Source organism: Portunus trituberculatus, chromosome 41 (assembly GCF_017591435.1).
Source record: "Portunus trituberculatus isolate SZX2019 chromosome 41, ASM1759143v1, whole genome shotgun sequence".
NCBI classification, from domain to species: domain Eukaryota; kingdom Metazoa; phylum Arthropoda; class Malacostraca; order Decapoda; family Portunidae; genus Portunus; species Portunus trituberculatus.
In genome coordinates, this window is record NC_059295.1 from 34813798 (window position 1) to 34840525 (window position 26728).

General features: G+C 41.1%; 1 protein-coding gene across 3 annotated transcripts in view; it reads left to right on the forward strand.

The window, feature by feature from the left end:
• LOC123517036 overlaps nt 1–25504 on the forward strand; it is a 197411-nt gene extending 171907 nt beyond the window's left edge. The window contains exons 2-9 of one of the 3 annotated variants that reach the window (XM_045276859.1): nt 3076–4375; nt 13353–13532; nt 14125–14266; nt 14869–14892; nt 16564–16694; nt 17920–17987; nt 21162–21260; nt 22801–25504. In XM_045276859.1, coding sequence (XP_045132794.1) covers nt 3076–4375; nt 13353–13532; nt 14125–14266; nt 14869–14892; nt 16564–16694; nt 17920–17987; nt 21162–21260; nt 22801–22987 — 2131 coding nt within the window. In that variant the 3' untranslated portion in view covers nt 22988–25504. The remainder of the gene's footprint in view (nt 1–3075; nt 4376–13352; nt 13533–14124; nt 14267–14868; nt 14893–16563; nt 16695–17919; nt 17988–21161; nt 21261–22800) is intronic. The other 2 variants (XM_045276860.1, XM_045276861.1) reach the window with 2 other exon arrangements.
• Nucleotides 25505–26728: the final 1224 nt, after the last annotated feature.

Sequence of the window (26728 nt, forward strand, 5' to 3'; positions counted from 1 at the left end):
TCTTTCCTCCACCCGCTCTTCCCTCCCACTGTCACCTCCACCACTCCCATGTTAGCAGCCCCTTCTCCACCACCCCTCCCCCCCTCCCCATGCAGCCCCATGCAACACGTCCATCGCACCGACCTTACATTATTCAGGAGACAGCCCAGCCACCTCTCCTCCCCTCCCCTCTTTTCCCCGACCCGACCCTACCCTACCCGACTCGACTCGACTCGACTCGACTCGACCCGACCCGACCCGACCGGACCGGACCGGATCCGACCAGACCAGACCAGACTCTTGCCGACACGAACACAGGCATATCATCCCAATCCCTCTCCCTCTCTCCCACTCGACCCAGCCCCTCTGCAACATCCCCCCAGTGCAATCATGTTTTGAGTTATGGCGGGAAAAGAATGCCGGAAGTGCGATGATTATATATATATATATATATATATATATATATATATATATATATATATATATATATATATATATATATATATATATATTTAACAAGTGATGAATATTGTCGTTTATTGTTATTATTATCGTTGTTGTTGTTGTTGTTGTTGTTGTTGTTGTTGTTTTGTAGTTAGTTTAACCATTGTCGCTATCTTTCATCATTCCGTACACTGACTGGTCTTTGCCTCCACCTACACTACAACAGCTTATTACTACTGAACCAACAAGCCTTTTATCCATCTATTATTTATGTTTTTATCCTCCCCGTAGAGAACAATAACAGGTTTAATTAATACATGACACATTTCTTCCATATTCCCGTGCGTACAGGACGTAAATGTTTGTGGTGGTTGTTCTTTATTTGCTGTTGTTATTGTTGTTCTTAGTGTAATCCTCCTCCTCCTCCTCCTCCTTCTCCTTCTCCTTCTCCTTCTCCTTCTCCTCCTCCTCCTCCTCCTCCTCCTCCTCCTCCTCCTCCTCCTCATCATCATCATCATCATCCCCCCCATCCTCATCATCATCGTTCTTACTATTCATTCCCTATAGAAATATCCTTGATCTCCTTTTCCTTCTTTCAATTGCCTTAGGACTGTGATTGAAGATTGATGTGAAGAGGGAGGTATAGGTGTTAGTGAAATATGATTAGTTATATCCGTAGGGTGTGAGTACCTACCGTATATAGTTAGTACACCCGTGTGTGTGTGTGTGTGTGTGTGTGTGTGTGTGTGTGTGTGTGTGTGTGTGTGTGTGTGCGTGCGTGCGTGCGTGCGTGTGTGTGTGTGTGTGTGTGTGTGTTTATAGGTGTTTATAGTAGAAGGTGAAGAGTTTCTCTCTCTCTCTCTCTCTCTCTCTCTCTCTCTCTCTCTCTCTCTCTCTCTCTCTCTCTCTCTCTCTCTCTCTCTCTCTCTCTCTCTCTCTCTCTCTCTCTCTCTCTCTCTCTCTCTCTCTCTCTCTCTCCCGTGGTCCGTGGCGCTGCTGTAAATACCTGTGCGTGTTGATGGTGACGCTGGCTACTGCAGGGATGGTCAAGGGAGTCCCACGGTGAGAATAGCCGTGTATGCCGCCGGCTGAAGTAATTGTCTGCTTCCTCCCTCCCGGTTCCTGTGTTTGTTAGTGTCGCCTCCCGTCCTCTGCTTCCCTCGCGTTGTCTCGGTCTCTAGTCCTCCTGTTTTAACTAACGGCTTGCTGCTGCGTGCTTGTCGCGGCCGAGTACTGGCGGAGGGATTGGGTGTGTTTTGCGGGGTGTCGGGACTGATGGAGTGGGCGGTGGCGGAATGCTGCCGGGAGGGCGACCGGACTGGTGGCTTATGCACCAGCTGGCCCGGAAGTGCGACAGATGTCTGCTGGAGGACCGGGGTGAGGGTAGTGAGCCGCTGCCGATCCCATAGAGGCACTACAGGTGCTGTGCTGCTTGCGGGGTATAAGGCATTGATGGAGCAGACGAGAGCAAGGGACTTACTAGTTGTTCTCTTATCAATTATGTGCTGCATTTCAATTCTGCGGAGCACATAATGTTCCCGCCCGCGCGCGCAAACACACACACACACACACACACACACACACACACACACACACACACACACACACACACACACACACACGGCCCGGTAGCTCAGTGGTTAGAGCGCTGGCTTCACAAGCCAGAGGACCGGGGTTCGATTCCCCGGCCGGGTGGAGATATTTGGATGTGTCTCCTTTCACGTGTAGCCCCTGTTCACCTAGCAGTGAGTAGGTACGGGATGTAAATCGAGGAGTTGTGACCTCGTTGTCCCGGTGTGTGGTGTGTGCCTGGTCTCAGGCCTATCCGAAGATCGGAAATAATGAGCTCTGAGCTCGTTCCGTAGGGTAACGTCTGGCCGTCTCGTCAGAGACTCCAGCAGATCAAACAGTGAATTACACACACGGCGGGGTGGAGATATTTGGGTGTCTCCTTTCACGTGTAGCCCCTGTTCACCTAGCAGTGAGTAGGTACGGGATGTAAATCGAGGAGTTGTGACCTTGTTGTCCCGGTGTGTGGTGTGTGCCTGGTCTCAGGCCTATCCGAAGATCGGAAATAATGAGGTCTGAGCTCGTTCCGTAGGGTAACGTCTGCATGGCTGTCTCGTCAGAGACTGCAGCAGATCAAACAGTCAAACACACACACACACACACACACACACCGCGTAGTGTAGTGGTTAGCACGCTCGACTCGCAATCGAGAGGGACCGGGTTCGAGTCCCGGAGGCGGCGAGGCAAATGGGCAAGTCTCTTAATGTGTAGCCCCTGTTCACCTAACAGTAAATAGGTACGGGATGTAATTCGAGAGGTTGTGGCCTCGCTTTCCCGGTGTGTAGAGCGTGTTGTGGTCTCAGTCCTACCCGAAAATCGGTCTATGAGCTCTCAGCTCGCTTTGTAATGGGGAAGATTGGCTGGGTGACCAGCAGACGACCGTGGTGGTGAATTACACACACACACACACACACACACACACACACACACACACACACACACACACACACACACACACACACACACTTAAAGAATGTTGGCATGTTGTAGATTAATAAAAGTAAAAATATAGTTAGCGTAGGTAGTGTGTGCCTTCGGTGTGGAGGCGCGTGTTTCCTGACTAACTGTGATTGTTTGTTGCAGTGGTGTGGGAGGGGAGTGGAGCGCGTCCTCTCCGTGCTCTTCCTTAACGGACTCACCGCCACCCCGCCCCGAGGACCTCGACGACTGTTGCCCCGGGCCCGGCACTCATCCTGGCCCTGGCCCCGCCCTCCCGCACACACCTACGGCTGGGGCCCCACTCAATACGCCCCCGCCGCCTGCCGCCCGTCATGACCTTCCGGTGACGTGCATGGCGCCCAATGATGGCTCGGGCGTGCAGGTGGGGCGGAAGGGTGGTCACGAGGGGGACCAGCTGATGGGCAGGTTTGGCCCTGGAGGCCAGGTGGGCCACACGCCTCATAAGGACCGACCGCCGGACACTGATGCCCTGCCCGTGAGAACCACGAGGCGCACTGCCCCGCTCGAGGCCGCGCATCGTCGCCGGAGGTTGCCGGTGGATCTTGTACGAAAACGACCTGGGGAAGAAGCTAACATGGGCGGCGAAAGGCGCACCAAGTTGCCCAAGGCGTCGTCGCCACCGTCAGCAGTGAACGGTGTGACGCACCTGAATGGCTGTGTGAATGGTGATGCTAGTGACTTGCTGCACCGACGACTGTCGGGGTTGGGGGCAGGGGCGGGGGAGAAGCGCCCCCGCCCCAATAACCATCACAGAAACAATGGGTTCACCAAGGACACCTTACAAAATGGCGTCGGACACCTTCTTGGTAAAAATGGAATTAAACGTTTTTCTGAACCCGTGAATGGTAGAGTGAATGGGGTGGTGCGGCCGGAGCGGGTGAACTGCGGCGTGCCGCTGCGGCGGGTGAGCGTCGAGGAACACCGGCGGAAAGTGGACCATCACACCAACAACAATACGGAACCGCCCTCCTCGCTACCGCCCTCACCCTCCAGGCTCACCCACGGGGACATGCTGCCCCAGACCCGCGCCCACGCCCACGTCCCCACCGCCGGCAAGCGCGCCACTCAGGGATTCCCTCACCCAACTCAGGACCTAACATTGAGCTGTGATGTGGGCCTCACGCCGCCCATTCCCTCTCCCAGGGCCGCCCACCAGCCTCCCCTGTCTCCTACGTCGGCTAGGTGTTCGGCCAAGTCCTCTTCGCCACCCCCACACACCATTCCCAGCAGCAGCAAGAGCCGGAGCAGCTCAAGCAGCTCGGGTGCGGGCTCCTCCGCCCCCAGTTCCGGGGCCTCCACGCCGACGACCCCCTGCACTGTGCGCTTTCCCCCACCGGAGAAGAAGGAGGCTAGTGACGTATGTCGCTGGCGTGACTGCAACGTGACCCTCGACCCCGCCACCTCTCTCCTGGAACACATTCAGGTTAGTGTTTGCTGTTGTTTGTAGTGTTGGCCGTGGCGCCACACTATATAGTCAGTGCTCGGAGTCTTCACGGAGCAAGGTGAAAAGCGACTGGCGACCGACATCTGCAGGTGCTTTGTCAAGTATATTTTCTTACAACTTGCCGCGGATGGACTTGCAAAGGATATTGAGGATGATGATAACGGTTACATACTATTATAATGGTCAGTAGTGTTCCAAAGACGAAGACTATTGAGGAATACATTACCAGCAGCTGACGATCTGTGCTCCTAGAACTCTCAGAGTCCTTTGGTGAACGCTGGTGGCTAAGTAGCGGTGCAGGCGTGGCCAGGACCGTCCTGTCTGTTGTGTTAGTTGTCTTACTTCCTGGGTGTCTAACATGCTTATCTCCTTATCATTTCACACCGTGGAGATGTTTTGAGGAGCAGAGGTGATGGCCTGAGGAACGGCACACACTCTCCGTGAGGCTGCCGCGGACCCAGCTCGGCCAGGAAAAGGAAGGAACGCGCGAGGGCAACACTCTTCGTCTTCCCTCTCCGCTGCTGCATTTATTATTCATTAGCTTCGTCCCATTGCATGCCTCCGAGGAAGCTTTTTATTGTTTGCTCGTCTCTGATGTGAGCCCTGAACCGCCTCAGAGGTGTTTGTTTATAATGTGGCAGAAAGACAATCATAGTGTCATCTGCACCAGGCGGCGGCCCGTCCCCAGCTCTTGTGTGTGGCTCTCGTCCCCAGCCCGTGTGCTCCTCGGGCCGTCCCCCGCCCTCCCAGCCCAATCCCTCGCAAACATTCTCCGACAAGTTTTTACCGCGGTTCTTGTGGTGCGCGAGTAGTGTCATTTTCGCACATTTATAGCCAGTAAATTCAAGATAAGAATAAGAAGGAAGTTTTCTCGTCGTTACATAATATAGTCCTTCAAGTTAACTGTCAGCTGGAAATAAAAGTGTACGCCTGTAGCATCGTGACCCGAACTGGGCCTACACTCTTGCCGCCTCGCTGCCTGTGTGCTGGATGGGCTGCTGATGCTGTTGTTGCTGCCACGGTGGCTGCTGTAGTGGTGATCGTAAGTCTCCATCGTTACCTGGAAGACAGTCAGCCTGCGTCCCGCAGTGAGGGCTGCGGTCCTCCTCCCTCAGGGCAAGGATGGGAGGGGTGGAATCTGGAGCCAGATGCACAGAAGATGAGAAAGGTGGAGGCCATGACGGCGTCCTCCTGGGCGCGGCCTTGTGGTGCCGCAATGGTCTTTTTGTCGCGCGTACCCGGTGACCACGGTGTGTCGCTCTACGGCTCATCCGCTCATGCATCCCATCTGTCGCCAGTGTAGATCTAGGTTTGATAACGGAGGCGTGGCGGGCACAAGTGAATACCAGTACTCATGAATGAGGTTCCGTGGTGACCCAGAAAGATGAAGTTTGTTTTGATGCTAAGCTGCAGGTGCCTGGTGTGACTAGGGGCTGATCAGTCCGCACCATCAGCTGAGCGCCGCAGGGGGTGCGGGTCTCCAACACCTGTCGGCTGTTGTGGGAGCAGACATGGGTGCGCCGTGCCGTGTGAAGGGTGTCTCCATCATGGCTGAGCTTTTGGGGAGGCTTCTGTACCTTCGCCTGTCAGTGTTATGCCGAGGGTTGCATGCCGCGGACGGAGAAGAATCGGCAGGATTGTTTATAAGGCCAGTTTGACATGTTTTAATTCCCATCCATGACCCAGGCCTGCACGCTCTCTTCTGGCACACCGCACACACTCTGTGTATCCTGTTTGCATTTTTTTTTTTTTTTTTTTTTTGCGGCATAAACGATTTGTGAAAACGCGAAAAGAGAAAGAGTATTTTTCAAGTGTTACTCCTAAAGTATTTATCATCTCCTTTAAAAGGAAGAAAAAAAAATCGTTCACCACTAGTTCACAGAGCACATAGGTATTAATAAATCTAAGCCTCTTACAGCCGTTGGTAAAATCACACAACGCGAGGCACTAAATACGGCATTGTAAATAATTGCAGGTGCGTGTAACGAAAATAATATTACTCGGTAAACGAGAAAATGTTATAAGAATAAACATGAGCTTCAGTATTGTTATGCGTGCTTCTGGCTCACTGGAACTTGATACTTAGGCTTTCCCGCAAAGATATTGTTATTTACTTTGAATGCTTGTGAATTTGTATAGGATTTTTTTATTTTATTTATTTTTTTTTTTTATTTATTTATTTATTTTTTTTTTTTGAAGGTTGCTGAGTAGTAAGTTGTATCCAACCGTGGTACGGGCGGTGGTCGTGGCGGCGCACGGAGCGTGTCACGTAAGTGGCTTGGCAGGTGACGTCGTAGGGCGTCAGTGACGACAATTTCCCTTTAGCCAAATGGAAAAGTTTGTTTGACTGATGGTTAGTTTTTTATATTGTCACTGCATTGCCAAATAGAAATGTGAAAGGTTTCGAATATTTGAAGTGGAGTTCCTTCAGATATATCAAACAACATGAATCCAACACCATTACGCTGTGTCTTGCAGCAAATTGTAGATAATGATAGTGAATCGACGATCTCCATTACAGTTCAGAAATTCTTATAGAAACAACAACGAGGTTAACATTTAAACCCCAAAAATCAATCTTAAGTTTCATGGACGTCATGCATTAAATTAGCCGTGGTGAGGCCAGTGTCTTGGGACAAAAAAAATCTAGTTTTGAAACCCAACCTTGTGGCGATGACGCAGCGTCTGACCGCCGACCCATCCGCCCCGTCACTCCCTTCAGGCCTCTCCATTTATATTTATGTTCCTCAAGTCTCCTTTAAAGTGTCTAGTGATAACATAATATGATATAATATCTTGTTGCGCTTTAGACCAGGCGAAAGATGCAAGTAAATGTACAGCATGCTTCACCATTAATCTGAAATCAAATAAGTAAACAGGTGGGGGAGGTGCCACCACCGAGCCTCTCAGCAAGGGCATGGCAGCAGCTCGAAGTGCACCCAAGCTCACAGATGCACCGTAGGCCGCCTTGTCGTAGTCCTATAGGGAGGCTAACCATCTTGCACACACACACACACACACACACACACACACACACACACACACACACACACACACACACACACACACACACCAAAACTATACACATTGTACTCGAGATTATGTTGATAAGAGAAACATATGGAGGAAACACCGCCATTTTTGCAAGACGTCTTCGAATGTATATAACAAGGTGTACTTAGAGGCCAAGAGGATGCGGGTGATCTTCCAACACTCCATTATACAGAATGATGGTCAGTGAGATCAAGCAGAAAGAGAGTGAGAATTGAAATGATCTAAAGAATATACCGGAACAATATTTGAAGTTTACATTCAGAACGAAACCTAATGAGAAACAGCGGGAAGAGGAAGTGTGTGTGTGTGTGTGTGTGTGTGTGTGTGTGTGTGTGTGTGTGTGTGTGTGTGTGTGCCCAAATCCCGGAACTAAGAAAAATATTATTTATTGGCAATGACACACACACCACACACACACGCGCACACAATGTATGGAGCTCTAGAAGTGAGCCTGGAACTTATGGCGAAGTATCGATCGGAGGAAGAGGAGGAGGAGGAGGAAGTGTAGGAGGGAAGGGGAGACAGGAGGAAAAGGAGGTGGAGGTGAGTAGACAGTGGAAATAAGAGAAAACACAAAGTAAAAAGAACTCAAATACACACAAATCATTCGTACACATGTAAAGAAGATTTAAAAGAGAGAGAGAGAGAGAGAGAGAGAGAGAGAGAGAGAGAGAGAGAGAGAGAGAGAGAGAGAGAGAGAGAGAGAGAGAGAGAGAGAAGTTAGGCCGAGCAGCAGCCTCTTGATGTTGGCCCGAGGGGCGGCATGGCGGCTAGGATGGACTGGAGGAGTCTGAGGGAGGAAGACAAGACACTGCGGGCAAAATAAGTCACCGGGATTAGAGTTCACTGTTCCCATCACTCCCTTGCCTCCCTTTGACTAGGCGGCGGCTACACACACACACACACACACACACACACACACACACACACACACACACACACACACACACACACACACACACACACACACACAGTCCTTACATTAAGGTACATTTTGATAGGTGCACTGCCCCGTGGAGTTTCCCCTCAGGTATCTCCTCCCCGAGGCCGTTCATCCATAGTTTCCCATGCCACAAACGGGCCCATACTTCGATTATCCCCTCATCGTGTCCCATTCAGCACACCATGTTGCGGAACCCGGCACTACCTAGCGGTAGGGCGGGAACAGTGTCGGCGACAGTCTCAGCAACCAAGAGTGGCTACAAGATCAGCCAGACCCAGGGCGGCAAGTTGGTGCTGGTTGCAGGTTATCATTGCACCCCACCCTCACCTACCATAGTCAAGCTGAGTAATTCCATGTGGCTGAAATATGAAGTATTAACATTAAAGAATTTAGCGAAAGTTCGATGTGAAGGAAGAACAGCGCGCATCGCTTCGGTGCTAGTCTAAGATGCGTCTGGCTCATGTCTGGTGGCCTGTGCGTCCTCTCTCTCTCAAGGTCACATGATGCGCTGGTGACGTCACAGCTTGGCTACTGACTCCGCCTATCAGAAGAGAGAAAACGTTGGTAGGCGGGGTCTCCAGCCTGTAACCAATCGCCGGGCCGTTCATATGTGACGTAGGCCATCCTTAGAGGTAACCCACCAATGGCCGCCGTTAAGGCGGCAAGGAGACTTGGTTACGCGTAATATTTGTGAAATCTTGCCATTGTATGACATGAATTGAATAATCTTCAGCATGAACTGAAGACTGTAGATACCATAAGCCGCGGTAGAAAACAAGTGCCGTCATGTACGTACGTACTGTTAATACTCCTCCTCCACTGAAGTGTGCAGAAGACCAGCGCGGCAGCAGCACACACACACACAGGCCGTACAGGTTGGTGACCGCGGCAGGTGCAGGTGCAGCGACCCGCGGGCTGTCTCAAACGCCCATTTACCGCTGGGGTGTATCTCCACAGCCTGACGTGGCGTGCTCGGGGTAATTATCTTTCCATAGTAATATTTATGAATTGATTGAGTTTAGTAATGTTTATGTGGTGCCATGAACCAAGGTAATGAGCTTGTAATCAGGGTTGCCAGGTGGTTCCAACATTTTGTGGCATTAATTTTGGTTAATTTTGGCATTTTTTGGCAACACTAATGCCCAAGTTGGCAAACATTTTGGCAATAAAATTATATATATATATATATATATATATATATATATATATATATATATATATATATATATAGAGAGAGAGAGAGAGAGAGAGAGAGAGAGAGAGAGAGAGAGAGAGAGAGAGAGAGTTAGAGAGACAGAGTTACAACAATGGAAGAATATTCTTCTACTTCATCTCTATGAAAACGAAGAATTTTTATCAATGTAAAACCAATAAATTGGAAATAAGTAACTACATACCAGTCTTAAAAAGTAAGGGATAAAGTCTAGACATGTGTCCAGACACCTTTTTTGAAAATTATTAAGTCATAGGCAGGAGGAACAAAACTAAATAATTTCTTATTCCAGGAATTAGGCAATTCTCCATCAATGTGAAACCTTTTACCATCTTCATCCACATCAAAACTAGGTTAATCATACATATACTAACATAAAAAAAAATCTGTATAAATAAAGTTTAATTCCTTCCAGTATCCAGCCAAATTTATCTGACATCTTATCTCAAAAGACAATGGAACAAAAAATAAACTAAAATATATATTAGAAAATAAAAGCTGTATTCCTTCTAATATCCAGAAAACATACAATATAATTGCTGCATAAGACACTGGAACAAAAATTGACTCATATTATTTGGTAGGTATTTCAACAAAAATATATTATATAAATCAAATAAAGCTTGATTTTTTCCATTATGTAGCAAAATTTATAAAAACATTTCATAAGACACTTAACTAAAATGTATTATAGAAATATCCTCTTTGTGTGCTTTACATACTCAGTCACCTTTAGAGCATGAAATTATCATCATCCATATCAAGATGGTCAAGTATCCCTTCTACCTGTTCTTCTAGCCATAGAAGTGCATATTATACAGAAACAGAGGAAGTAGTAGTTGTAAAGATTTACCGATTTTTTAAGTTATACTACATATACTGTAGCAAGACATGGCTGGTCCCCATGGATGGGGATTAAAATAGCTGAGAAGTTGCATGTAGGACTGAGCCCTGTTGACGGGTCATACATATAGAATTAGCAGCATGTGTTGTAGCAGTGTATGTAGTGTTTAATGCATGTATTAAATTAGAATGTAATGACGAGGTCACTCTGTGACTGACAAGGATAACCTCGATGGGTCCTAGTGCCCCTTTGTTATCCTTAATTATATGTTATGTTATGTTAACAATCTTGGGCGCTTGTGGGGAACCAAAAGAACCTCTAACTTACGCTTATGCAAGTCCATCCATGGCTTCTTAGTTCCCTTGGGCATGATGATAAATTTATAAGCCAAGGAATAGCATAGCCGTGGCTCCAAAGCCTGCTGGTAGCCCGCCAGACGAGTGTTTTTGTTTACAGTGCCGTGAAGTTCTTAAATATCACTATAGAAAACGGCAATTTTTTTAACCCAGGCTATTTAATTTACCATCTTGGATAAGAGTGAAATAAAAATCTCCACCGATTCCATGAGGGGGGGGGGTAAAAAAAACTATGCAGATTTGATAGGAAATTATAAACATTTCTCAAAATATGGCATTTTTATGGCAAAACTACAAAAATGCCATAAGAATTTGGCAGTTTTTTAAGAGATAGCCATTTTATGGCACAGTTTGCCAAATTTGGCACCACCTGGCAACCCTGCTTGTAATGGACATGAACATTCATGATGTGACAAAACTTTATTTATGAAGAAAAAAAAACTATCAAGGTATTTTGGCGTAGCTTAAGTTTTCATCTTTGGTATTTTTTAAATTCGTTCATGGTAATGGTATATTTATATACACAATACATTGTACACTATGCTTTCAACAAGTATGTTATTTATAAGTAATGAATGTTATCGTGTGTGATTGACTTGCGTTAAGTAAACAGACGTGGGCAACGAGTTTTTTGGAGTGCTGTAAACCATGCATGCCTGGCAGACTCGGGCGTGATATACGGTATTAGGTGGTGCCTGTTATGTACATAACCGTAACTTACTATTAAACCGAGTCATATTTTCCCACTGATATGATCTCTGAATCTATACATGCTCTCAAAAGTAAATAATTTATTTGCTGCAGAATGTTTTCTATGCAGATTAATTAGTTGCATGAGCAGGGCCATAGGCCATATAGGCGGACTCCTAGGGCGCCATCTGCTGGAGGGACGCCGCCCCATCGCCCCTCAGGAGAGAGAGAGAGAGAGAGAGAGAGAGAGAGAGAGAGAGAGAGAGAACTATATTTAATAATAACCCTTTGTGTTTTGTCTTGAAAACAACAAATGAAATAAAAAGGAAGATATTAACAAAAAGACATGATTGTCACTTTGGTGTGGAGTCATGTGACAGTACGTGCGCGTATGGGTCAGTGAGGACTGAATATTTTTTTCTTGATTCTTGTTATTGCAACTTGATATTTCAGAATAGTATTTATTACTTAAAAGTATTTTCTTGGTTCTTGTTATTGTGTTGTAATATTTCAGAAAAATGTTTATTTCTTAAAAGCATTTTTTCTTTTGATTCTTGTTATTACTCTTGTGATATTTTAATATTTACAGTACTTGAATAAAAGCATGTTTTATTTGAATTTTTTTCTTGCTATTACAATTATTACATAAAAATATCATTACTAGAAAGATTGTTTTCCTATTTAACTATTTTGATGTTTCAGACAGCTGTCACCTAATTGTGTCACGGGTGGGGGGGGGGGATCACCAAGGAGTAATTTCGCCTAGGGCACCAAAATGGCTAGGGCCGGCTCTGTGCATCAGAGTTTAGCACCGCTATCTTTATCTATAGAACACTAAGCGTGTTTATTGTAGAAATCCAGTTGGTCAGGATTGATAGCAGCCACCATGTTATGTTTTACTGCAGCCGCTTTTGAGCGGTCACATTGAGTCACCACTCTCCAGAGCATCTTCTGTTCGGGGGCATCAAAAGGCGTGAACAGGTGTCGCGCGAAATACAAGAGGTGCGTGCTCAGAAGGCCAACTCGTCAGTATTTTCCCATCTCAAGAATTTCGCACGACATCGGGATACGCATTGCCTATTTAGTGCTGTTCAAGAATGTGGCAACATGTAACGAATCGTCCTTACCAAGATGAACTTGAGTGTGGAGAGAGACGAACTTGAGTGTGGAGAGAGACAAACTTGGCACTTAGCGGGTTCCTTGTCAGTTTTGATGGGTTATGACTAGATTTGCCACAATATTATGCAGTAAGTATGCGTGATTGAATATATGAGGGCGACCGAGTTAGACTTACATATTCATTATGTAACTTTGATAGAAGCTTCTGTAACCTGTCCTGGCAACACACCCGTTATTTGTGGTGTGTGTGTGTGTGTGTGTGTGTGTGTGTGTGTGTGTGTGTGTGTGTGTGTGTATATATATATATATATATATATATATATATATATATATATATATATATATATATATATATATATATATATATATATATATATATATATATATATGTATGTATGTATGTATGTTGAGTGTAAGTGTAATGATTCTTTACCACCAGTGACTACTATTTTCTTCTAGCACTAATTGTCTGGTATCACTAATGTGCTATGTTGTCCAACATAACTGACATTTGAAAATAAGGCTGTTATGCATTCTGAAGTCTGATTAGTAATTTTGGTATCTATATCAGTGGTTCTTAGCAATTTTCTATAAATGTAGGAAGACCAAGTATTAAGTGGATTTTGATTCATTGTCTTAAATTCACACTTCAAATACTTATGGAATTTTTAATGTGTTATATGGATTACATCACATATTATTATGGCCATTAATGGTGGTCTCTTCCTCTCTCTAAGGCTGTGCATGTTGAAGGTCAACTTGAGGCCGAGAGCTTCCGGTGCCTGTGGGTCGGGTGCAAGGTGTATGAGAAGGCCTCCTGCTCTGTGTCGTGGCTTGAGCGTCATGTCCTCACCCATGGCGGCCACAAACCGTTCAAGTGCATTGTTGAAGGCTGTGGTCATAGGTTTACTTCCCAGGTGAGACAACAACATAGATGTGATATGAAGAAGCAGCTTGATGCCTTACCTCAAAGATGCAAATCTTTGATAATACTGTGTTATTACCCTGACCCTATTTGCACCTCCTGACATTATTATTGGTAGCACTCAGTTTCCTCTTGGTGTGGTAGTATTATCTAATGACAATTCAAGAGTCTCCACTCCAGATTCACTCTCTTTTTGTCTGATGTGGTCTTAACAATAACACCAAATTTGGGAATAAGACTTCTGCCATCTGACATGGAGTGGTTGGTAACCCATCTTAAAAATAATAATAATGATAGTAAAATTTAATAGGTAAGTAATTAAATGAGAATTTTAACTATTTAAAAATATTCATCACAAAATCATAATCCAAGAGGCAGTGCACATCTGGCACAAAAACTACCACTGAATGTTTAACAGTGAATTGAGAGGTTAGAAGACATTCACATTATATCTCCATTTTCAATTAGTTTTGGTTTGTGGTTGTTAATTGTCTTTGTGAATTCATCTGAAGAAATCAAGTTTTTTTTTGTTTGGCAATTCTTTTTATAGGACAGTATCCTCACATAGAGAACTGTTCCATCAGATGGCACTGGGACGGCACGTCAACAACCACTTCAGCGCAGCAGCTGCCACCCCAGCCCCTCGCCCCCCAACACAGCCCTCACCCACCAAGTTGATACGCAAGAATGGACGCAAGTGTCGCTACAGGAAGAAGCCTTGGTCAGGTAGGTTGCTAATAATCTTTGGGTTGTCTTTCTTGTAGGCAATTAACACCCAAGACTTCACTGTTTGTGGAACAAAACTATAATGTTTTCATACATTTAAAATGATTACATGAGACTTATTTTATCACTAAAGCAACAGGAGATATTTATTTTTGAGAATAGCACCACTCAAAATAGTGGTTTTATCATAAAAAAAATTGTCATAGAATAAAAAAAGAAAAATATTAGATCTGTTATTTGTCTTTAAAAAGATGTACACAAAATTGAATCTCAGGGAAATTGTGATTGCAAGAATCCACATTACCAATTTTTAAATCAGATTGTTGAATTGTGATAATTTGCCTTTGTCTTGCTGCTATATCATCCTCGTAGTTCCTTAACATTCTGATAAACAATGAAAGGCCAGAAGTTAAGTATGGGAGCATTAGGAGTTCTTGTTGGTGTAGGAATTAAACCAAAAGTGAGAATATTGATGGTGGTATTGACAAATACTGGTTTTGGAATGCACGTGCTTTCTCATGTTTTATATTTTAGTATGAATGAGTGCCAGAAGCTTATTACTATATATTCTTGTTTATTGCTCCACCTTCAACGTGGCCCAGATTCGAGAGCAAAGCCACCAGTCCGTAAGTAATGCCTCGTATCTGTCAGTGCAAACTAGTGTTTTGTCACATTCTTGTGTGCGCTTCCTTTTATTTATTTATTCATTTTTTTGTGTGGTGTGATGTTTGTCATGTGTCCAATCATGTATCGTTTGTTTGATTAATTGTGGTTCTTTCTTGGGCTGCTTCCTCAAGTCACACAGTGCAGCACTGACACTTCATGTCAGTAAGTGGCATTTTAGCAAAATCTGCATTTGTCTAAAGGGTACAGTATTATTTTGAGCATCTGCTAGAGTCCATCCTTCTTTCATGTAAATAAATTTGCTCAAAATATTCATGTACTTTAATTTTTAATCCTTTAAGGGTTATGCTGCTTTTACAGACATGGACATTTGAAAATGAAACTTTAGTAAATGATCATTATTTCCTGTTGTCTGGAAATTTGTTTCAAGATGTCATAACTTTTTTATTCTATTATTCCAAAGGCACTTTGTTCCTTATAGATTTGAATTTTATGAGTGAGGTACAAAAATGGATGAAAGTCCATTGCATGTAATAAACAGTGATGTAGATAAAGAAATAGATAGGAAGGGAATACCAACCATTATCTTGTCTACAGATGTGAATATGTATATATATATAATTTTTGCTTTATGTACTTTAGTTGAATTATTTTAATAGTATTATTATCTTATCCATTCATCCTAGCACCAAACTGAGCCTATAGCATAAGCAGTTGACTTTAGTTTAACTGGGTTCTAATGATGCACATAATCTTCACCTTACCTTGCCTAACCTTTGATAATTTAATGGTTGCATTTATAGCAGCCATTTTGAAGGGCAGGTTTGAAGATTTTTAAGGAAACATTAATTTGAAGCTCCTTTTATTCATGAGAGGTGACATGGAACAAACAAAAGTGATCACATTTTGTTGTATTTGTAAAGAAATTGCTACAAACTTTTTACAGATGCCTTACACCTTTGCTTCATGCTTTGGAGTATTCATTTATTATTCATGGTTTGTTTTAGTGTACTATATATCATTTAGAATGTGACATTTCATTGCATATAGACAGAGAAATGTAGACATTCATCCATGCTTTTTTTTTCACCAATACTCTTTCTTTCTTTTCATTAATTGAAAATGCTAACCTTTATGCATATCCATCTTCATATATACTTGTTGACATTCCCACTCACAGATCAAATAGGCAGTTACGTCAAACATCATCATATATAGTTCGTACTCTTGTTTCACACAAGATTGTCCACTAAAAATAATGTGCCAGAATTTTTAGTGTCTTGGCAGGTGGTGAGACGTAAAAGTGTAATTATTGGTTTGTTTCCTTGGGATTCATGTTGGTATTTTGTGGATGAGTGGTGATCTATGTGTCTTGAGACAGTTCATATCTTGTATTTTTTTTGCTTTTCTTTAAATATTCATAGATAGATCATGGAATTGTTAACACAGTAAGCTCCACTCTACTAAGAATTGGGCAAATCTCATGCTCTCAAGTTTAATTTCTGAAAAATTATCTGTATGCTTAACTTTCTGTAAACTAACCTGATTACATTTTACACATTGTTTTACAAGATTATGCAATATAGGTACACATTTTACTCTTGAATTGAGAAGATACTGATATCTCTTGAATAGACTGGACTTCTCTTGTAATGGGAGTATGTGTATTCCAGCTGCCCGCATGTTTGACATGTTTGATGTAGGAGTGATGGAACGGCTGCAGTGGCGCCTCATGTGTGCCACTCAGGTGCAGAATGGAGGAACCCCTCTTACCTCTGCTCAAACCTTCACCTTGCGACCACAGGTAACTATTCTACTCTGCACTAATTGATACAAATTTGTTCACACCCTTTACCCTTGTAATAATCTTTCAAATATTGTTATTACTGTAACTGATGTTAGAAAAAAATTATTGTATTTAAAGATGACAGTACACATTTGTTATACAGAGAGAAGAGTTTCACTGAATAGTAAAGGGATTGATTTTGATGGATTCTTACGACAAACATTAAGTCTATGATGGTTTTTCTTAAAGTGATCACATACCACCAGTGATTTAGAAGTGTACAATAAAACACTACTCTTACTTCCTATATTTTACATACTATTTTGATGCTCAGTATTTCCCTACTCTTATAACCTTCTCTATATTAATGGAAGCTTTATTGCTCCTTCCTCTACTTTCATTTAATTTCATTGAGTCTTGAATAGAATTTCCTCAAAACATGATCGTAAACTGCATAATACAGAAAAAATTTTGCGTGTAATTGTATGTACGTAATTGTATCAGAAAGCTTAGGTTGTGAGGTGTTTGATACTTGAGTGTTCATACAGTAAACACTACAACTGAATATATAGTGGATATTATGGAACATTGAATAGTCATTCAGTCAACTGTACTATAATATTTGGCACCACCCTTGCCTCCTGTTTGGTACTTTTGAACAAACTTGTACTTGTATCCACATTGTAAAATGTGCTGTCCTTTCTCTTCAATGATCTAGAGATATCTTTAGGTAATGATAAACATTACCCTAAGGTGTCTCATTAAAATGGCATGTGTCATCAAAATAAATGGACCCATTGCCCATTCTCCTTTTTGTTAGTGTTGTCATTCTATCCAGCCACACATTCTTGCTCATCAGGAAAGCGGGTACATTATAGATAGGCACCTATTTCTAAGGCTTTGACTTTGTAGAATTAAAGAAATGGGACTGTTGGCCATTCCACTGTGTTTTTTGGAACTAATAAGGTTCTGTATGGTTATTTTTAGTTAAAATCATATTTTATGTTTCTTAAATGTATAAATAAACATGATTTAATTTATTTGTATTTGAATTTTGAAGTGAAAGGTAATCTCGAATACATAGAATAGATGGATTTAATAAGAGAAGACAGTACCTTTATTAAGATTCATTTATCATATTAAAGAAATAATTGGATCTGTTATATCAAGCACTTCCTGATTTTATGTAAAAAATGTTCAGCTTCTTGTGTATGTATTTCATTAGGAATTTTTGTTTCATCAGGTCCTTGCAAGACGAATGTGTGGCAAAGATTCTGCGGAGGTCTTAGTTAGTTGGTCTCCACCTGGAATGTAAGTGTTAAAATAAGTGTTTTTATGAATCCTAAAGAACTCTTGAATTGTACATAAACGAAATGCATGATTATCTGGGGTATTCTTTATTATTGCAGGTTGATACATCTGTTGGGATCACTTTTTTGTGACTGCAGTTTCTCAAAATAACAGCTCTTCCTGCTGTAGATCAGACTTCAACAGATGAAGTAACCCAAAATGCGACTTTATTTTGATAAAATTTTAAAATTTATAACCAGTCATTATCTTCATTGCTGCAAAATTGCACTTTGGAGATTAATTTAGCTTTTCTGCAGATCGAGTTAATTGTCTAAGTTTTCAGATGACTCAAGAAAAAACAGGATAATAGTTACATGTCACATTGTGAAAAGAAGTGCATTCTGAATATATTTACCTGTTCAGTCTCCAATACCACGGTCTGAACTTGAATAATGCACAGAATTGCACTTGAGGGAGATAGAATATTGCTCTATAACACATATGCTTTAGAATTTCTGCATTATGAAATGCCTTATTAATTAAGTTACAATTTCATACCAAATCAAAATCATACAACAAATACCAAGCAGGAATGTCACTCGGAATTTTATGAATCTATTGAGCTCTGTTCCCAAAATAAACAAATAAAAAAGAATAGATAAAATAGTGATAGTAATATAATGATAATCAGAATTTCAGGATCTCAATTTTTTTTTCTATTTTGAAAAATTTTCAAAACAAATATGCCACTAAAGGTAAGAATTTGTGAGATGAGGGTGACCATGATGGCAGCAGATGGCTAGATTGTTTGATATCCTGGCAGGGTGATTGGTGTCATCAGGATAGAAACTAAATAGTACATTGTGTGGATATGTTTGTGTGCATACGTGCATGTCAAAATGGAGGGCCACTGAATTACTGAAGAATTTTGGTTGTGGACATGTATGTTTTACTTCTTTTTATGTTGAGAGAGAGCGAGCGAGAGAGAGAAATCATATTTTATATTGGATATTAGATAGGTTGGCGCTGGCAGGTCTACAATACATATCAGCCACATGCATCTTTTAAGCCTCTGGCATGAAGTGGTTAAGTACAATCACACAAATAATTACAATGGAAGCAAAAACCACATAGCAGCACTGTTTGATGGTAATGCTAATGTGCATTTGTAGCTGTACTTAATGGAGTACGGTGGTACTTCGACATACGAATTTAATTCGTTCCGTGACAATCGTTGTTTATAAAAAAAAAATGGTATATAAAATCAATTTTTCCCATAGAAATTAATGGAATTAAAATTAATTCGTTCTAGTGATACGAATTTACCCCCACCCCCAAAAAAAAAAATGCTTTAAATACCAGCCAAATATTGATTTAATATAAGATAAATACAATGTTTCTTGTATGCATGATATAAATGTACTATACTGCCCAAAATTACAACTTAACCCGCAAAACTTGGTACACGTCAATAGACGTTCATCACGCAAGACTCGGGGCAAGTTGAAAGACGTTTAGTCGTTTTTGGGCTATATTTTAGCTATTTTCTTCCCGTTTTCTTTGATTGTGAGCTGGCAACATTCATCAGGAGTAAACATATGCTATACATCAATGTGTCACCAACTCCTACAATGGATGGTGAGAGCGACAGTGATTTCACGGTGTCCGATTCTGCCACCTCTCCCGCGCGCCTTACTTCTACACCTCGGGTCTCTCGCCATGTTGCAGGGAGACAACTTTTGAATGAGTGGTATCAGAACAGGCAACAGGAGAGAGAGAGAGAGAGAGAGAGAGAGAGAAAATACAAGGGGCCTGTTTCTATCGCTCTAGCCAAGGCCGCCGGACCCGATCGGACGCAAGGCCATGTACACCGATGATACCACCTCATTCAACCTGTGATATTTTGGTAACCATAGCATCTAGAGACTTCTGGTTTTTTGCATTGCAAAGTGGAAGAGTTGCAGAACACCATTTTGTACTCTCATTTATTGAATTTCCAAGTGTAATCAGTATGTGAATACGGGCTATTTTGTGTGTTTCTCACCAAATGTCCACGAGTTTTAGGGGTTAAACATGCATTCGTACTTACCGACACTGTGATAGAACTTCGTATATGTAGTACGGAGGAGGAATTGGCGAGTTACCCATGCCTTACCATTGGCACACCACATGACCTGGAGTTTCTCTTTCAACACCTTGTGTGATTTAAAAGCCCTGGGGTTCTCAGAATGTTGCACCAACAATGGTTTGACTTTACAGTTACTACTGGCGTTAGCGCACAGGGCCAAGTCACAGATACGCATACCACGTTCATATTTTGCAATTATCTCGTGTTTCATATCCACTGCGAGACTCTTCTTAAGTTTCTTCTTTTTAGCCTCCTTATTTTTACTTTTGGGACGTAAGAAAAAAATACACACTGCCGAGGAGCACAAACACATAAATGTACAAAGGATGAACAACGATACACAACATGAACTGAATGTTCGGGTGGACGTGGGTACCTGAGCGATCGCTGCGCCACCTACCGATGGCTATTCGTATCTTAAAAATATCTTCGTATTTCGAGGCGTAAATTATATGAAATCGTACATAAAAAAATTGTATGTTGGGGCGTTCGTATCTCGAAGTATTACTGTATTAGAATGATTTGTTACTAACACCACTACAGTTGTACCATGTACATGCTATCAGAAGTGCAATTGTGATTTGTAGTTGTGTAAGCTTATAATTGAATGCCAAATATTGTGACAAGCAGAACTGCCTACTTTCACAACAAAACAATGACAAAACATGCCTGCGGCTCTCTAATTTCATGGTTGTAGCCATGCATTAAAGCCTCCCTTTATCCCCAGTATCTACAATTACTGTAGTTGTTAAGCATTGCTAAGTAGCCCAATTAAGCGAAACTTCAAATGCCCATCAACAATCAATAATTTTGTGGCAACACTGAAACACTACTCAGGAGCCAAATGCTAATTGACCCTATGTGAAAGGCACATATCCTGTGTATCATTTGTGTACAAGAGTATACAAGTTCATGAATGCTACCTAATTGAACTTTACCTTTAGTATGAAATGCACCAGCAGTTTGCTGGCTGGAGTTACTTGCTTACATTTCTATGTTTTGAGAAGTAACATGTACTTCATCATCCATAGTATCCTGAATTCAATAATGTACTTCATCATCCATAGTATCCTGAATTCAATATTGTGCGTGATCTTGGCTGACCGTCAAACACCCCCATCACTACATCTAATGGATCTGATGCTGCTGGAGCATCAGCACTACAAGTCAGTAACAGCTATAACATAAAACTTCTTCCAGAATGTGGATGAGTTCCAGCTGCATTAGCAGCTTGTGCTCCAAGACTAATCGTTCTTCCTCCATTTTGCATGGACCATCATTGTGTGACATAAATGACATTGTGAATTATAAGATGTCAGATATTATGCCTTTTACATTCAAGTTTTTCATGTTATAGGATGATTTTAACAGAACAGCGTAAGGGAATTATTATAGCAAATGAATTTAACTGAACACAAGACATACATGCATTTAATAAATTAAGTCTCATTTCAATGGTAAACAATCTCAAACCCCCCTTTTTCATGTATCAGTTATCACTGGTTAAGTTTTACACATTTTTTTCATTGTAATCTATTTCTACGATGTGGAAAATCTTCACTTAATTGGGAAAAATCAGTTATATTTTATAAAATACAAGGATATATCCAGAAGTATTGATAGGTGGGTGGCATGCAATTGGCTGGAGCCAATTGCCAATCACTCTACAGTTTATTTTTACTTGTCTCTGATTGGCTTTTGAAGACGCACCATCTTCAAGAGAGGAGCAGGACCACATCGCATGTCTCTCCCTCAGCTACATTGCTGTGCTCACTTCACCTAATCACCACTTATTTTTACTTATTCACACCATCTGGAAAGCTGTAAATACTCTACTTCACCATACAGTACATTATCAGTATTATGCTCCACAGCCACATAATCTTCATTCATCTCATTCTTCATCTGTGAGTACTAGCACTGATTTTTCTTATTAACTTATAACATCATATGATGAATATTGTGTAACTGCAGATTACATCATATGACTTGGTTATTTTTGGCTATATTTTTCCCTCATGTCTTGAATTAATGATGTTTGGTAACTCAGGGTGAATCTGTCAAGCTCCTTACTGTACTACAAATAAGTGTTGGTATCACACGATTACAGAAGAAACTTTTACACATTGTGTTATGCTACGTAGAAATAGTGTAACCTACTGTACAGTTTGAAATACATGATCATAAATTATAAGTAATTCTTCTACTGTTCATTGTCGTACTGTGTGTGGTGCTTTACTCAGACACCCTCCTCCCAACCACCACAACTGTTCATCTATCAGCTCCTTCATCACTACAACTATTCAATGAAACATTCCCTCATTGTTCACTACCCTTTCCCTACAGTAATGGTTTTCCTAAACTTTTCTCATGCAATCTTTCATCTTATCACAGTGAAAATTATTTTAAGAATGCATTACTTTTATGCTGATAATTGCACACCATGGGTATGATTGCTGGAACCCTATTACTTACTTGGTTTACTGGTTAATAGACAATAAATAAACACTTTAGTGGTAGCGTGTATATAATGCACCTACTTTGTAAGTGCTTTTGAAACATAACCCCATGATAAACTTGGGGTTTACTGTATATGTATATTGTACAATTTCATGTAAATTTCTTACCCACAGTGTATGTGATATATGTGCACATGTGTGATATACACTTCTTCAGCAACCTACACTTATGTTATATTTTCAACAGACTTGCTGACGAATGGATCCCCTCTGATCAACTGGAACCAATGCGACAGGTGCCCCTGGAGCAGCTGTCCCCAGAGGCCAAGCTGATTGTTTCTCAACTGTGTTATCCCACCACAGCTTGGCCCCGCAAACACAAACGCAAAAGCTCTTCTTGTCCTAAAACTTTAGAATTAACTAAAGCTGTGTGATCTTAGGGAAAATTATTATTTTTAAAGACAAAGTTAGGTCTTGATCTCATTCCATTACGGAGTAACACAGTGTGTGTATGTGATGTGAGCATTCCTCTATGACTGTGGAGGGGGGAGACCTCTCCCCCACAGTGGAGGCTCAGAATGTTGAACTTGTGGATTATATGGACCAAATACTGGACCAAAAATGATATTCTGTGCAAACTAAGGGGAATTATTATGTGTCTGTGTGTACAGTATACTGTGTATATTTGTAAATAGTGTGAGAGTTGAACAACCAGCATAGTTTGTCCACTGCCAGGAGCTATTAATACCATTACTTTGTGTAAAAAAGGTCATGTGACCAATGTTAGGATATATATATATATATATATATATATATATATATATATATATATATATATATATATATATATATATATATATATAATCCTAGTGAGCCAGCACTGCTGCTCCCATACAGATATTTGGCAACAATAGTGACTGAAAAATTATAAGGAAATATGATTGTTGTTAGATAATTGAAATCGTATTTATATTAAATATCTGATTGTAAAGATTAATAGTTATTATAGTGTCTTATAGACTGATTACTAACAGTAGAGTAACTGCCATATATCTGGGAGGTGGCGTTGTAATGGTGACTGATGGCCACTCAGAAACTACCACTGCCAGACATCAGGAACATCTCAGCCAGACCAAGCCACACACAACAAAACGGGTGCCCCTATTGTATATTTGTTTGTGTGTTTGCAACTCTGTATTTTTGTTGCATCTCATTTTGTCCACATTGATGTACAAGAGATCTGATTTTATGCCCTAGGTTAATTTTACAGGTGTGAGTGTTTTTATATTTTTTTATTTATAAGTCCTTATAGCTTTGGACGACTGTGGGGTCTGGCTCAAGATAGTTCCTAGTATGCCAACACTGCCCATTATATAATAAGATTTATTATTATTTTGATGTTTTAATTTTTTTCATTTAAATATGTGTATTGATCATTCTCTTCATTAGGTTGTCTTTTTCTGAAGATGAAAATCTATATTTCATTACTGCCAATAATGATTTTTATTCGTAGACAGCTGCTACTTTTAAAGATTGTACACATTTCTAACCATTTTTGTTTTTATTTGTATTAGTGATATTGAATTATGGCTTGTACTTCAATGTTTTGCTGTCCCTTTTATTTAGTTGCTGATGTAAAGAGAGGGTGGGTCCTGTTACCTCCTTTACCCAATATGTGGTGCCATATATTTACAAAAGTAACCTACCCATGCCAAGATGACAATATCCCTCCTCACCTCTAAACAAACTTCAGATACGCTCAATGTGATCTCCGTAGGACATAGGGCTGTTAACCCTTCTACAAATGGGATTTGGTAGAAGATGCTTGAATGTCATTATTAAAGAAACCTTATTCAACCTTAGATTTTTAACCCTGTAGAATACTTAGTTTGAATATTTTCTTAAATTGTAATTTTTTAAATGACTGCATATACTGGCATATGTTTTCTTCTACCGTATCACACTAAAAAAAGGAAAAAAGTTGTAGCGAATTGGCCTTTTGCCAAGTTGCTTTGTCATACTAGTCACTTGGGTTTGTGGGATTGACAATGCATTGCATGACTGAACCAAAAGAAAACAAATTTCTTATATAATGACAGTGATTTTTAGTAATAACCAGGTATTGCACCAAATGAAGTTTGAATTTCATTGACATTTTTGCTTTGATAGGAAGAAATTTCTTCTCAGGTCCTTTGTGATATTTTTACCTCAGCTTTTCAAAGTCCTGTTGCATTTTGACTAAAATGGGCATTTGTGATGCAAGGATTAAGACCTATGAAAGCTAAATGTACCAATGACTGTCTGTCCTATTTATTTCTTGTTTTATTGTTTTACTCATTTGGAAATGTATTAATCCATAGCACAAGTAACAGAAAATATCAGTAATTTTCTTTAAAAGGTAATCAAATCATGCATTGCTCCAAACATCCCAAACCCAACCCTTTCCCAGCCTTCCCTACCCTCACCCCCGACCAGCCCTCCAGCACCTGTGGCACCTCAGCCTGTTTGGATGGAAGCAGTGACCTTCCAAATCAAAATCGTTTTCTTTATATCACTCATTCAGTATTGCTACTAAATGAGTGACATTTTGCATTTATCATGGTTTTCAAAAGCGTTCTTTGTATTCGTGGAAAAGTTACACTGGTGCATCTTAATTAAGCGTTCTAATAATTTTTCATTGAACTAGGAATACTATCTATAGAATGTTTCTACATGAGATTAAGCACGATATTCTACATTCTGAATGTGCTTGAAGAAACAGAATTATTATGTGTTATGAACCTATGAGATATTCTATATTTTTGAAAATTTCTACTCGTACTTTTATAGCATTTTACTAAACAAGCTCTGTGAGTGTCTCATATCTGTACACTAACATTTCTAATTGTGGTTTGTTACTTTTGATTGTAATTTCAATAATCCTAATTTGTAATTAAAAGTTTTTTTGGTGGGCTATTGTTTAATTTGTATATTGATTGACAAAGTAATTGTTAATTTCCATAAATTTTACAGAGAAAATGGTAGCTTCTTGTCTGCTGTGTTTCATAATGAAGTCATAATACTTCTGAAATTTGAAAAAATTTCTTTGACTTTTTTTTGTCTGCATAGAATGGAGACATAATGTCTCAACCCTTCCAATGACAAATTAGGACAATTTTTAATGGTGGAAAAATAGGTAAAGTAGGATTCCACTTATTTCAGAAACTTTTAGGATGAATGAGTTGGTGTTCATTAAAACTTAATATGTATAACCTAAGAGAGAAAAAAAAGCTGAATTGAATTTATATGTTACACTTTGGGAAGCCTCCAGAGATACCCACACTGAAACAATACAGGAATTGGAATTCATACATAACATTTATCCATGTATAAACAAAATTTGCATACCCACAAAGCATGGTACTTGAAATAAGGCACTTTTCCATTAATTCTACACCCCAACCACACACATGCACCCTCCCCACCCTCTTTATCTCAGGTACTCCTCAGTATGCATCTTAATCCCTATGCTTTTGCTGGAAATGAGAGAACTGATCCTCATCAACCACCTTGACATGTGGGTCATTTATGCAAGCATAAATTCAATACCCTTTTGTGACATGTAAAGGCCTGTCCTGATGAGTGGACCTGATCAGAGGGCATTCCCTTTTAACGAGCACATTTAACAGGTAGTGAACCGATAGTTAACTTCCCTCCCACATTCCATGTCATTGTACCACGGTTCACATCTTACCTTCTTCAGTCCGAAGAACCTTAGTGAACCACCTACAATTAATTGATCTAAAGCATTGATGAGCACACTGAATGAACTTTTTCATTAGAATCCATGTCTATGGAATGCGAAACTGAAGTCGTATGAGATGATGTTCAAATGCACAACAAGGTTGAAGGCCATTGCTGCAGAGATAAGAGCGATATTGCCATTACAACGGATGTCATTTAACCCTTGACATTTCAGGACGATTGTAGTGTCGCATGCAGAGAGGTGGGGATCATTCTGGGAATCATGATTTTTCTGCGCTAAACATTTGAATCTCTCCTCCTCACTATTGGTCCTGAGGCAAGTGGAGGTATCTGGCAACTTTTATTGCTCGCCTCCTTGAGCCTTGAGACATGTTCCTACACAATAGGTAATTTTTTCCCATTTCAAGGCAACATCTGGCAACCCCCTTGAC